General features: G+C 50.7%; 1 protein-coding gene across 12 annotated transcripts in view; it reads left to right on the forward strand.

Annotated features, from left to right (window-relative positions):
• KDM5C (lysine demethylase 5C) overlaps positions 1 to 9,315 on the forward strand; it is a 32,941-nt gene extending 23,626 nt beyond the window's left edge. For 3 of the 12 annotated variants that reach the window (XM_027099914.1, XM_027099915.1, XM_027099918.1), the window contains 12 exons: positions 2,130 to 2,311; positions 2,401 to 2,525; positions 2,654 to 2,801; positions 3,639 to 3,744; positions 4,467 to 4,825; positions 5,438 to 5,576; positions 6,076 to 6,255; positions 6,411 to 6,548; positions 6,735 to 7,334; positions 7,614 to 7,683; positions 7,819 to 8,018; positions 8,127 to 9,315. In XM_027099914.1, coding sequence (XP_026955715.1) covers positions 2,130 to 2,311; positions 2,401 to 2,525; positions 2,654 to 2,801; positions 3,639 to 3,744; positions 4,467 to 4,825; positions 5,438 to 5,576; positions 6,076 to 6,255; positions 6,411 to 6,548; positions 6,735 to 7,334; positions 7,614 to 7,683; positions 7,819 to 8,018; positions 8,127 to 8,486 — 2,607 coding nt within the window. In that variant the 3' untranslated portion in view covers positions 8,487 to 9,315. Of the gene's footprint in view, positions 1 to 2,129; positions 2,312 to 2,400; positions 2,526 to 2,653; positions 2,802 to 3,638; positions 3,745 to 4,466; positions 4,826 to 5,437; positions 5,577 to 6,075; positions 6,256 to 6,410; positions 6,549 to 6,734; positions 7,335 to 7,610; positions 7,693 to 7,818; positions 8,019 to 8,126 lie in introns of all 12 variants that reach the window. The other 9 variants (XM_027099907.1, XM_027099909.1, XM_027099917.1 and 6 more) reach the window with 6 other exon arrangements.
• The last annotated feature ends 4,806 nt before the right edge of the window (positions 9,316 to 14,121 follow it).

Here is a 14,121-nt window from a genome sequence, read left to right on the forward strand (position 1 = left end):
CACACACACACACACACACACACACACACACACACACACACACACACCCCATATACTTATCCATTCATCCACTAATGGACTCCTAGGTTATTTCCATATTTTGGCTATTGTGAATAATGCTGCAGTCAACATGGGAGTGCAGATATCTCCTTGAGATCCTGGTTTCATTTCCTTTGGATATATACCCAGAAGAGGGATTTCTGGATCATATGGTAGTTCTATTTTTAATTTTTTGAGGAACCTTCATACTGTTTTCCAAAGTGACTGCACCAATTCGCATTCCCACCGCAGTGCACAAAGGTTTCTTTGTCTCCACATTCTCTCCAACACTTGTTATCTCTTGTCTTTTTGATAATAAGCCATTCTGACAGGTGTGAGGTGATAATTATGGTTTTGATTTGCATTCCCTGATGATTAGTGATGTTGCACATCTTTTCATGTACGTATTGGCCATTTGTATGTCTTCTTTGGAAAAACGTCTATTCAGGTCCTTTGCCCAATTTTTATTCGGATTGTTTGGTTTTTTGCTGTTGAGTTGTATGATTCCTTTATATATTTTGGATATTAACCCTTTAGCAGATAGACAGTTTGCAAATATTCTCTCCCGTTCCATGGGTTGCCTTTTGATTTTGTTGATAGTTTCTTTTGCTGTGCAGATGCTTTTTAGTTCGATGTAGTCCCACTTATTTATTTTTGCTTTTGTTGCTTGTGCTTTTTAGGTATCATGTACAAGAAACCATTGCTAAGACCAATGTCCAGGAACATTTTCCCTATATTTTCTTCTAGGAGTTTTATGGTTTCAGGTCTTATGTTTAAGTCTTTAATCCATTTCAGGTTAATTTTTGTGAGTGATATAAGATAAAGGTCCAGTTTCATTCTTCCGCATATGATTATCCAGTTTTCCCAGGACCAGTTATCAAAGAGACTATCCTTTCCCCATTGAGTATTCTTGGCTTCTTTGCCAAATATTAGTTAACTATATATACGAGAGTTTATTTTTGGGCTTAATTCTGTCCATTGGTCTGTTTTTATGCCATTACCATACTGTTTTGATTACTACAGCCTTGTAATATAGTTTGAAATCAGGAAACTTCATACCCCCAGCTTTGTTTTTCTTCCTCAAGATTACTTTGGCTGTTCAGGGCCTTTTGTAGTTCCACTATTCTAAGTGCTAAGATACTTTTCTAGGTCCTTAGTCACTTTACCTTTGTTAATCTTCATAACGACCCAATGAGGATAGTACTATTGTCTCCATTTTACAAAGCAGGGAAACTGAAACCCAGAGAGGTTTAAATAATTTACTCAATAGCAGCTAGGTTTGTAATGTGCAGTGGACTCATCTTATGAGCAGGATTTGTAATGTGCAGAGCGCATTTGTGGCGGAGCGGGATTTGTAATGTACAGTGGACTTACGCAGAAGTTAGGTTGGTATAGAAGACAAAAACGTTAGAATCAAAATTTCCCTCTAAAATCCCTAAAATTGCCCATAATGTATAGCATTATATTGTCTTTCAATTACTCCAAGATAGCTGGCTTTTCCTCCATTTTTGGAAGGGATTGCTTTTTCTTCATCTAATCAACAGATAAAGTCATTGGCTTAGGTTTGGAGGCCATGTTTTTTGGGGGGGAAAAATTGTATCTTTAAACACTGAACAGAAGCACGTAGAGTTTATTTCTCTAAGTTATAGATGTGTGTGCAGTGTGCTGATAAAGCAGCCAGCACAGTGCCTGGAACACAGTGGGCGCTGAGTGCCTGGAAGCTAGCATTATTCCCCAGTACATGGCACTTCTCTTGGCCACTTCCACATATTGCCATCTCTCTGGTGCCTTGGTCCACCACTTTCCTCACCTTCTCTCACCCCAAAGGTCCTTTCTGCTGATCTGAATCTTACCTGATTTTTCTCCCTCTCAGCCCACACTGATCTTACCCTGCTTCATGTGATTCCCCCAGCTTTGAGAGTTTGGACTTCACAAAGGCAGTGTGCTCTGTGGAGTTTTGTCTCCCCCACAGCTCTTAGCACAGATTTGAGTCTAATGTGGGGCTCAGTGAGTCTACTGTGGGGCTCAGTGGTGGCTGAGTTAGGGGTTTCTGCAGCCCTCTTCTTGTTCTATATAATGAACACCCCCAGGGCATCACGGAAGCTGAGCGAGAGGCTTTTGAGCTGCTCCCGGATGATGAGCGCCAGTGCATCAAGTGCAAGACCACGTGCTTTCTATCAGCCCTAGCCTGCTATGACTGCCCAGACGGCCTTGTCTGCCTTTCCCACATCAATGACCTCTGCAAGTGCTCCAGTAGCCGGCAGTACCTGCGGTGAGCAGGGGGCCTACCTGGAGGAAGTGGGCTGAGGAGGGGGATGCAGAACTGGGCCAGATGTGCTCTTCCCTGCCCTCTTCCTCCAGATATCGGTACACCTTGGATGAGCTCCCTGCCATGCTCCATAAGCTGAAGGTCCGGGCTGAGTCCTTTGACACCTGGGCCAACAAAGTGCGAGTGGCCCTGGAGGTGGAGGATGGGCGGAAGCGCAGTGAGTGATGGGGGGACGGAGGGACTCCACAGGCAAGTTCTATTCCCTTTTCTTCTGTACTCCCCCACCCGCTTCCTCTGCCTTTACTCAATACTGCCTACTCCTTGCTGCTCTCATTCTCTCTCCAGGCCTTGAAGAGCTGAGGGCACTAGAGTCTGAGGCCCGTGAGCGGAGATTTCCTAACAGTGAGCTGCTGCAGCGACTAAAGAACTGCCTGAGCGAGGCAGAGGCTTGCGTGTCCCGGGCTCTGGGGCTGGTCAGCGGCCAGGAAGCTGGGTATGGAAGCATGAGGCGTTGGGCACAGGTAGCCTGCTGAGGAGCCAGCACCTAGGAGAAGGACTATGGCGGGGGGAGGGGTAGACTCTGAGTACCATTAGGCAGATGACATCAGCAGGAAGCTGACAAGCAGTGCAGTTGGAGGCGTTGGGGAGGGCAAGGAGACCAGGCAACTAGAATGGAGGGGAGCGCCCCAGTGCTAAGAAAGCTAGGAATGTTTCTTTTTATCAGTACCTGAAGGTACTGATTTCAGAGAGGCCGAGGGATTTTGTGGGCAGGGAGGTGTTGTGGGAGGTTTAGGGACAAGAAAAGGACACAGAAGCATAAACTGATCATAGAGTTCACAGTAGAAGATGGATTAAAATTGTCCAGCTTCTGTTACCATCAATTTCTTTTTTTTTTTTTTGCGGTACGCGGGCCTCTCACCGCTGTGGCCTCTCCCGTCGCGGAGCACAGGCTCCGGACGCGCAGGCTCAGCGGCCATGGCTCACAGGCGCAGCCGCTCCGCGGCATGTGGGATCTTCCCGGACCGGGGCACGAACCCGCGTCCCCTGCATTGGCAGGCGGACTCTCAACCACTGCGCCACCAGGGAAGCCCTACCATCAATTTCTAAGCTTCCCCCACCAAATATGTATTCCTCTCTTCTAATTCTTTCCCCCCATCATATGAACTTGCATGTATCTTAAAACCCTCCCTCTAACCTGGGCATTTGTGGGGAACTGTGAAGTATGAGAGGTCAAGGTGGGCAGGGATGAGGAAAGGTGTTGGGCCTTAGCACAGAGATGGAGGGAGGGGACTGGGTTTGGACTTGAAACCCTACATGTGAAACTCCATAGCCCCTACAGGGTGGCTGGTCTACAGATGACCCTGGCTGAGCTCCGAGCCTTTCTGGACCAGATGAACAACCTGCCTTGTGCCATGCACCAGATTGGGGATGTCAAGGTGAGGAAGGGTGGACTTGAAGTGCTGCTGAGGGATCGGGGTGGGGGGTTGGGGGACCTGAGCAGTAGGCCATTCTTGGCTTCTTTCAAAAGTTGCAAGTATTTGGGCAAGACAGGATGCACATGTGAGAATAACAGGAGGTAAGAGGCAACGGGTTTTTAGCAAATTGCCTCTTAGAAATGGGATTTGAGGGGCAGGTGACAAGGGTACAGGTACAGGATGCATAGTCAAGGGAAGGTTTCCTGGTGGAGGTGGAAGAGGAGAAAGGAAGTAACAAGGATGTTTGTGGGCCTGGAAAGCTGAGTCAAGTTCAGGAAGGTAGAGGAGTGGGATGGAGAGGGCAGTGGACACCAGTATGAGTGTAGAGATTGTGAGAAGGCCAAGCATAGCAGAGCATTTTTAGGACAGAGGGTCTCCTGATGCTATACATCAAAATCCTCTGGGGACTTAAATAAAGCACAGGCTCCTGACCAACCCCTATTAAGAATCTCAAGGAGTGGACCCAGAGATCTGCATTTTAACAGATGCCACAGGGTATTCTATCGGGCAGTGAGTGTTGGGAACCACTGCTTAGGGCCTGGCAAAGGAAGAGAGCCCAGCCCGTGCTAGGCTCTCCTCGCAATTACTGGAGAGTAAGAAGGTAGGTAGGGCAGGGGTACGTAGTGGTGGAACTTCTGTGTGAGCCCTGCTGAGGATTTTGTTCTTTATCTGTGTCCTGGTAGGGTATTCTGGAACAGGTGGAAGCCTACCAGGTTGAAGCCCGTGAGGCCCTGGCCTCATTGCCCTCCAGTCCGGGGCTCCTGCAGTCCCTGCTGGAGAGAGGGCGGCAGCTGGGGGTGGAGGTACCTGAGGCCCAGCAGCTCCAGCGGCAGGTGGAACAGGCGCGATGGCTGGATGAGATGAAACGCACACTGGCCCCCTCAGCCCGAAGGGGCACCCTGGCTGTCATGCGGGGACTGTTGGTCGCGGGTGCCAGTGTAGCCCCTAGCCCTGCTGTGGACAAGGCCCGAGCTGAACTGCAGGAGCTACTGACCATTGCTGAACGCTGGGAGGAGAAGGCCCATCTCTGCCTGGAGGCCAGGTGGGTCTAGCTTCTTCCCCTCCCTGCTCTACCGCAACCTTCAAAGTTTAGCAGAGAAGCTGAAGATGATTCCCATGGGTGGCCTTGGGCACCAGACTCCTGTGTTGGTGTATTGACTATCCTCGCCTTTTTTGTTTCCTATCTTTTTTTTTTTTTTAAACTCCATAGTACACGTAGAGGCAGAGATAGTCTTACGGAGAAGCAGAGATGGACAGATACAGAGCTATATAGAGGACTAGCTCCACAGGCTGACGTGTGCACACACTCACAAGCACAAGTACCAAAAGGCAGATGGACAGGTATCAGTAGAAAGACACCATGCATGGGACAATCTGACAAAGTGCAGCACCAGGTTAATACTGCAGGTTGTGTGTGTAGGCACTGCCAACAGGCTGACAGACTGGTGGACAAGCAGAGGCATGGAGGTATGGCAGAAGTTGGGTGCGTGCAATCTGGAGCAAGCAGGGACTGACAGCCATGCGTAGGCAGAATACAAGCAAATAGGCCCAAGCAGCAGCCCCAGGGGCTCATATCGCTGTATCTGGAAGTCAGGCTGGGCTTCTGGTTAGGCAGACCACCCCACACTGAGGCCTCTCTTTTCCCTACCTTTAGGCAGAAGCATCCACCAGCCACGCTTGAGGCCATAATTCATGAGGCAGAAAACATCCCTGTTCACCTGCCCAACATCCAGGCTCTCAAGGAGGCTCTTGCTAAGGCCCGGGCCTGGATTGCTGATGTGGACGAGATCCAAGTGAGGACCCTGTTGCACACCCCCCCCCCCCGCCCCCGCCCCGTTTACCCGACACCTTCAGTCCAGCTGGGAGAGATGGCATACATTGCCTTGCGCTGGGTTGAGTTGGGTTGGCTAGAGAGAGGAAGGGGTCACAGCACATCGTGAGGAGGCAAAACGTGCTTGGTGAGCATTGTGAAGAAGGGTTGCAAGGCTGGCCTGAGGGAAGTTAGGATGCTGGTTAGGATGAGAATGGTGGGGGGCAGGGAGGATAGAAGAGGCAAACCACAACAAAATAACTAGTCTGGTGGTCCTGGGGACTGACTGGATATCCAGAGGCTGAGCCAATGGATGTAGGAGTTGTAAGAGAGAGCCAGGTGGGTGTGCCTTCCTTAGGATGATCCCTGTTTTTTCTGCCTCAAGACTGATTCCAGTCTGTCTTCCCAGCTCAGGGCCAGGCACAGAGTAGCATCATAGATGTTGGCAAGTTGAACTGAGCTTTCTCTTGCCCCTGTCCCAGAATGGTGATCACTACCCCTGCCTGGATGACTTGGAGGGCCTGGTGGCTGTTGGCCGGGACCTACCTGTGGGGTTGGAGGAGCTGAGACAGCTAGAGCTGCAGGTACTGACGGCGCACTCCTGGAGGGAGAAGGCCTCCAAGACCTTTCTCAAGAAGAATTCTTGCTACACTCTGCTGGAGGTGAGGCCTAGGACCCTGACCCACAGCCTCTCCTGCCTCTGGCCCAGCTGTTGAGACAGCTCATATGAGTGGGGCTTTGGGGGTGCTGGGCAGGGGAGGGAGGGGGTGGGAGTGAGGGGAAGCCTGGACATTCCTCCTTTGTCTGCTTGCCTCAGGTGCTCTGCCCATGTGCAGACGCCGGCTCAGACAGCACCAAGCGCAGCCGGTGGATGGAGAAGGAGCTGGGGTTGTACAAATCTGACACAGAGTTGCTGGGGCTGTCTGCGCAGGACCTCAGGGACCCAGGCTCTGTGGTAAGGAGCTTGGGCCCAGATGGGGAGAAGAGCCTGGTGACAATAGTGTCTGAGCCAGGTGGCCATGAGCAGCAGACTGCTTGCTCCCTGGGCCTCAGTTCTCCTGGTTTGGGAGTGGGGTATTCATGGTGCCAGAGAAGGAGGGTTGGGGTGCTGACCTCTCCTCCCCTGTCCTGGGCACGGCAGATCGTGGCCTTCAAGGAGGGGGAACAGAAGGAGAAGGAGGGAATTCTGCAGCTGCGTCGCACCAACTCCGCCAAGCCCAGTCCACTGGCATCATCGACCACAGCTTCCTCTGCAACCTCCATCTGTGTGTGTGGGCAGGTGCCAGCTGGGGTGGGAGCTCTGCAGTGTGACCTGTGTCAGGACTGGTTCCATGGGCGATGTGTGTCGGTACCCCGCCTCCTCAGTTCCCCAAGGCCCAGTCCCACCTCATCCCCACTGCTGGCCTGGTGGGAGTGGGACACCAAATTCTTGTGTCCGCTGTGCATGCGCTCACGGCGCCCACGCCTGGAGACCATCCTGGCACTGCTGGTAGCGCTGCAGAGACTGCCTGTGCGGCTGCCTGAGGGTGAGGCCCTGCAGTGCCTCACAGAGAGGGCCATCAGCTGGCAAGGCCGTGCCAGGCAGGCTCTGGCCTCTGAGGATGTGACTGCTGTGTTGGGACGGCTGGCCGAGCTTCGCCAGCGGCTGCAGGCTGAACCCAGGCCCGAGGAGCCCCCTACCTACCCTTCAGCCCCTGCCTCTGACCCTGTCAGAGAAGGCAGTGGCAAGGATATGCCTAAGGTGAGCTGCACAGCCCAGCTCTTTCGCCCTCAAATTCCTGTCTCCTAGCCCTCACCCTTACTTAGGCTCCAGCCCTGTCCCTGCTCTATGACTTTTGGTCTCCTTTGGCCTGGCCTCCCTGCCCCGTTCTGCCTCCTCTCCAGATCCCTGCAATGCTCCATGCCGGCAGCCTGTGTCTGCCCTCCTCCCGGAGGTGGAGGGTCCCAAGTCTGAGGTTGTGGGGGAGCAGTCGGGCCTGGTTCTTCAGTTACCGCTACCTGTCCTTGCTCTCTTCGGCAGGTGCAGGGGTTGCTGGAGAATGGAGACAGCATGACCAGTCCCGAGAAGGTAGCCCCGGGGGAGGGCTCAGGTAAGAGAGGTAGGTTTAGGTGTGGGTAGGCTGTTTATTGGATTTCACCAGAGTGACCCACGTGGTCCTCGGCTCTGTCGTGGGGGGTACGACCGGGAGCAGCCTCTAACCCAGCTTGTCCCCGCAACCCCTCAGACCTGGAGCTGCTGTCCTCGCTGTTGCCACAGTTGACTGGCCCTGTGTTGGAGCTGCCTGAGGCAACCCGGGCCCCCCTGGAGGAGCTCATGTTGGAGGGGGATCTGCTTGAGGTGACCCTGGATGAGAACCACAGCATCTGGCAGCTGCTGCAGGCTGGGCAGCCTCCAAACCTGGAGCGGATCCGCACACTTCTGGAGGTGAGGAGAGGAGGGATCATGGGCAGGGATGGGAGGTCAGGCCAAGCAGGCAGGGAGCCCAGGCCTGACCACTGTCCCGCACTTCTCTTTGCCCGTTGGTGATCACAGCTGGAGAAGGCAGAGCGCCATGGGAGCCGAGCACGGGGCCGGGCGCTGGAGAGGCGGCGGCGGCGGAAGGTGGATCGGGGTGGGGAGGGCGATGACCCAGCCCGAGAGGATCTAGAGCCAAAGAGGGTACGGAGCTCAGGGCCAGAGGCCGAGGAGGCCCAGGAGGAGGAGGAGCTGGAGGAGGAGACTGGGGGTGAGGGCCCACCCCTGCCCACCACTGACAGCCCCGGCACCCAGGAGAACCAGAATGGCTTGGAGCCGGCGCTAGGGGCCAGTTCAGGCTCCTCGGCCCCTTTCTCCACTTTGACTCCCCGGCTGCACGTGCCCTGCCCGCAGCAGCCGCCTCAGCAACAATTGTGACAGTGGCTGAGCCTAGCACAGACCCCAACAGAGACCCCTTGGCCTCAAGGATCCTCTTTCTGACCATCAGGCCTGCTTCTTGGGAGGTGGGCGAGTAGGGGGGATGGCCACCCCCCCACCCCAGCCCATCCCCGAGTCCCTTGACTTTTATATTCTGACTCCAAGGTATTGTTCAGACCTCAGCTCCTGGGGGCCGGCCCCTGGAGTCCCCCTCCCTGGTAGCCTCTAACCAGCATTCCCAGACACCTGAGGCAGATAGACAGATGGGCAGGTGGGCAGGGGGGTGGCTGGGGCTGGGCCGGCACCATTCCAGAGACACGGCCAGTGCATATGCAAACTGGGGGAATCTCCTCTCCCTTCTCTCCCCAGTTGTGGCCCTCGCCAGGCCATGCTACACTAACCTCACCTCTCCCTTTCACTCTTTCTCCTCCTTCCCCCCTTCTCCTGCCTTCCTCCTCCCTTTGCCTCCTTCTCCTCCCTTCCCCTGACTGTTCCACCCAGGAGGAGGAAACTTCACATAGCTGTGCTCACAGTTTTTTATTTTAAATGAATTTGGCTGGGGAGCTGAGCAGGGCTCCCTGTGATCTGAAGAAAGCTTTTGGTGCTTGTCCTCACTACCACCTTGATCTTCCCTCCATGTCCTGCCCTGTCTCCTTTCCTCCTCCTGGGTTCATGTTGTAATAAAAGAAGATTGTTGGTGTGTAATTAATTTGTTCAAAAGAAAAAAAAAGCAAAACAAGAAACTTGGTTCCAACTGAAGCCTATTTTAATTTTATTTTATTATTTTCCTCTTGTTAGAAATAAAACCCTTAGCAACATTTTTTGGAAACATGTTTCTGAAGTGCATTTCTCTGTGGTGGGGGAGAACAGTGTCAGATACTATTTTAGGCTTTGTGGGCCAAGAGGAAAAACCAAGTGGATAACCAGTGTTCCTAAGGCCATATACTGAGTACTTTATCCTTTCTCCTTTCCTTTTTTTTTTTTTTTTTTTTTTTTTGCGGTACGCGGGCCTCTCACTGTTGTGGCCTCTCCCGTTGTGCTGTTGTGGAGCACAGGCTCCAGACGCGCAGGCTCAGCGGCCATGGCTCACGGGCCCAGCCGCTCCACGGCATGTGGGATCTTCCCGGACCAAGGCACGAACCCGTGTCCCCTGCATCGGCAGGCGGACTCTCAACCACTGCGCCACCAGGGAAGTCCCTAGAGGAACAGAATTTTAAGGATGAATTTCTGAATTGGTTCTGGGGTTTCTGGAATTGGCTTTCTAATCTGATTAGATTTTAGAGACACTAATGACTATCCCAGTAGTAAAGAGAGCACGGATATTCCATGGCATGAACTGCTTATAGAGATACACAAAATATTACCAGTGGATACTCATAATCAACCACTCATAAGAAGCAAGGATCTGGGTGACTCTGTATTTTTGAACATGTTTCTTAAATTAATGACTATAATGAGCTTGGCTGGTTGCTCCTAATGTTGCTCTACAAAGTGGGGAAAGTAAAGACCAGCTCAAGGATTTGAATTCCCAGCACAAGAGCCACATAAATGACCTGAAAGCTTCTAGGTGTGCCCTGGAGACCCTTATCTCCTGTAGTTGCAGGGCTGAGATTGCTGAAAATCAAACCCAGAATCTCATCCTGCAACTGGCTGAATTTCAACACAAGTTGAATTCCTGGCCTTACAGGGCGTGTCCCCTGTTAAAGTGAGAGAGCATGGATGGGGAACGAATAGGATCCTGTAAGTTGGAATGGTGAGCCCACGTCTCCTTGAGGAACACTGCCAAAAGTTCATACTGTTAATCTTTCTCTCAGCCTTCCCCAAAGGGACCTACAGCCTTTTACCAGGGTAACCGTGCATTGAGTAAAAGGAAATAATCAGATCTTTGGGGGACTACTGGACACTGGCTCTGAACTGACACTGTTTCCAGGAGACCACTCTGGTCCGCCAGTCAGAGTAGGAGCTTATGGAGGTCAGGGGATCAATGGAGTTTTAGCTCAGCTCTGTCTCACAGTGGGCCTCGTGGGTTCCCAAACCCGTCTTATGATTCTTTCCCCAGTCACAGAATGCATACTTGGAGTAGATCTACTCAGCAGCTGGCAGAATCCCTACATTGTTTCCCTGACCTGTGGAGTGAGGGCTATTATGGTGGGAAATTGTAAATGGAAGCCACTAGAACTGCCTCTACCTAGGAAAATAGTAAACTAAATGCAGTACTGCATTCCTGAGGGATTGCAGAGATTAGTTTCACCTTCAAGGACTTGAAAGATGCAGGGGTGGTGATTCCCATCATATCCCTATTCAACTCTATTTGGCCTGTGTGGAAGACAGATGGATCTTGGAGAATTGACAGTGGATTATTGCAGGCTTAACCAGGTGGTGACTCCGACTGCAGCTGCTGTACCTGATGTGGTTTCACTGAGCAAATTAACACATCCCTCGGTACCTGGTATGCAGTTATTCACCTAGCAAATGCTTCTTCTCCATCCCTGTCCATAAGGCCCACCAGAGGCACTTTGCTTTCAGCCAGCAAAGCCAGAAATACACCTTCACTGTCCTACAGTTGTATAACAACTCTCCAGCGCTATGTCATAATTTAGTTTGCACGTAGCTTTATCACCTTTCCTTTCCATGTGATATCACACTGGTCCATCACACTGATGACATTATGCTGACTGGATCTAGTGAGCAAGAAGTAGCAACTACTCTAGACTTACTAGTAAGGCATTTACACATCAGAAGGTAGGATATAAATCTGACAAAATTTAGCAGCCTTCTATGTCAGTGAAATTTCTAGGGGTCCAGTGGCATGGGGCATGTTGAGATAACCCTTCTAAGGTGAAGAGTAAATTGTAGCCGGACGTCCTACAACTAAAAATGAGCCACAGTGCCTAGTGGGCCGCTTTGGATTTGGGCTGCAACATAGTCACTTGGGTGTGTTACTCTGGCCCATTTACCAAGTGACCCAAAAATCTTCTAGTTTTGAGTGGGGCCCAGAACAAGAGAAGGCTCTGCAACAGAGCTAGGCTTCTGTGCAAGCTGCTCTGTCACCTGGGCCATGCCATCCAGCAGGTCCAATTGTGCTTGAAGTGTCAGTGACAGATAGGGATGCTGTTTGGAGCCTTTGGCAGGCTCCTATAAGTGAATCGCAGCCCAGGCCTTTAGGATTTTGGAGCAAGATCCTACCATCATCCACAGATAACTACTCTCTTTTTGAGAAACAGCTCTTGGCCTGCTACTGGGCCTTAGTAGAGAATGAACACTTGACCATGGGCCACCAAGTTACCATGTGACCTGAGCTTCCCATCATGAACTAGGCATATGTGACCCACCAGTCATAAAGTTGGGCGTGCACAGCAACACTCCATCACCAAATGGAATTAGTATATACAATATATGATTGGGTCCGGGCAGGTCCTGAAGGCACAAGTAAGTTACATGAAGAAGTGGCCCAAATGTCCACGGCCCCCACTCCTACACTGCCTTCTCTCCCCCTACACTGCCTTCTCTCCTGCACCTATGGCCTCATGGGGAGTTCCCTACAATCAGTTGACAGGAAGAAAAGTCTCAGGCCTGGTTTATAGGTGGTTCTGCACAACATGCAGACACCACCCTAAAGAGGACAGTTACAGCACTACAGCCCCTCTCTGGGACATTCCTGAAGGACAGTGGTGAAGGAGATTCCTCCCAGTGGGCAGAACTTTGGGCAGTACTCCTGGTTGTTCACTTTTCTTGGAAGAAGAAATGGCCACACGTGATTACATATCGATTCATGGGCTGTGGCCAATGGTTTGGCTGCATGGTCAGGCACTTAGAAAGAACATGATTGGAAAATTGGTGACAAAGAAATTTGGGGAAGAGGTATGTGGATAGACCTCTCTGAATGGGCAAAAACCATGAAGATATTTGTATCCCATGTGAATGCTCCCTAAAGCGTGACCTTAACAGAGGAGGATTTTAATAATAAGTGGATAGGATGACCCATTCTGTGGACACCAGTCAGCCTCTTTCCCCAGCTACCCCTGTCTCATCGCCCAATGGGCTCATGAACAAAGTGGCCATGGTGGCAGCAATGGGGGTTGTGCAGGGGCTCCGCAACATGAACTTCCATTCATTAAAGCTGACCTGGCTACGGCCACCACCGAATAACCCATTTGCCAGCAGCAGAGACCAACGCTGAGCCCCCTCTACGGCACCATTCCCCAGGGTGATCAGCCTGGTGGCAGGTTGGTTACACTGGACCACTCCCATCACGGAAGGGGAAGCATTTTGTCTTTACTGGAATAGACACTCTGGATAAGGGTTTGCCTTCCTTACACTTAATGCTTCTCCTAAAACCACTACCCATGGACTTACAGAATGCTTTCTTTTATGTACCATGATGGTGTTCCACACAGCACTGATTCTGATAAAGGAACTCACCAAAAGTGCAGCAATGGGACCATGCTTATGGAATTCACTGGTGTTACCATGTTCCTTACCATCCCAAAGCCGCTGGCCTGATGAATAGTTGAATGGCCTTTAGAAGAGTCAGTTACAGGGTCAGTTACCTGGCAATGCCTTGCAGGGCTAGAGCAGTATGTGGCGTTGTTTCTCCCATAGTCAGGATTCATGGGTCCAGGAATCGGGTAGAAACAGGAGTGGCACCACTCAAATTATCCCTGGTGACTCACTAGCAAAATGTTTGCTTCCCGTTCCCATGACCTTATGCTCTGTTGGCCTAGAGGGCTTAGTCCCAAAGGGAGGAATGCTTCCACAAGGACACACAACAATGATTCCACTGAACTGGGAGTTAAGACCAGCTGCCCCACCACTTTGGGCTCCTCATGCCTCTGAATCAATAGGCAAAGAAGGGAATTACTTTGCTGGTTTGGGTGACTCATCTCGACTACCAAGGGAAAACTGGGCTGCTACTCCATAACAGAGGTAAGAAAGACCATGTCTGCAACACGGGAGATGCCCTAGGTATCTCTTAGTATTATATATCCTGTGATTAAACTAAATGAAAAACTACAACAACCCAATCCAGGCAGGATTAGTAATGGTCCAGATCCTTCAGGAATGAAGGACTGCGTCACTCCATTGGGTAAAGAACTACGACCAGCTGAGGTGCTTGCTAAAGGCAAAGGAAATACGGAATGGGTAGTGGAAGAAGGTGGTTATAAATACCAGCCATGACAATATGGTCATTTACAGAAATGAGGACAACTTTCATGACTAGTGTCTCTTTATTTTGATATATATATATATATATATATATATATATATATATATATAATCTTTGTTTTCTTCCCTTTCTTATCCCCTTATCATGTAAAATAAGATGTATTCACTTTATATCATAATATTTAAGTATTGTTAACTTTACATCATAGTATTTAAGTTATGGGATGTCAAAGAGAAGAGTAAACATCATACAAGGACTTTACCTCCTCTTCTGGGGAAGGGGTTCGTGCATTTTTGGTTGTATGCAGGATAGTTGTATCATGTTAGGTGGAAGGATAACCTTTTTATTATCTTCATTTGGAGATTAAGTGTGATTTAAGGAGATGCCTATGAGTGTCAAGTTGACAGGGGGTGAAGTTGTGATGGTTAATTCTATGTATCAACTTGACTGGGCCACACACTGCCAGCT

Source organism: Aethalodelphis obliquidens, unplaced genomic scaffold (genome assembly GCF_003676395.1).
Source record: "Aethalodelphis obliquidens isolate GAN/ISIS:26980383/991018 unplaced genomic scaffold, ASM367639v1 scaffold147, whole genome shotgun sequence".
Taxonomy (NCBI): domain Eukaryota; kingdom Metazoa; phylum Chordata; class Mammalia; order Artiodactyla; family Delphinidae; genus Aethalodelphis; species Aethalodelphis obliquidens.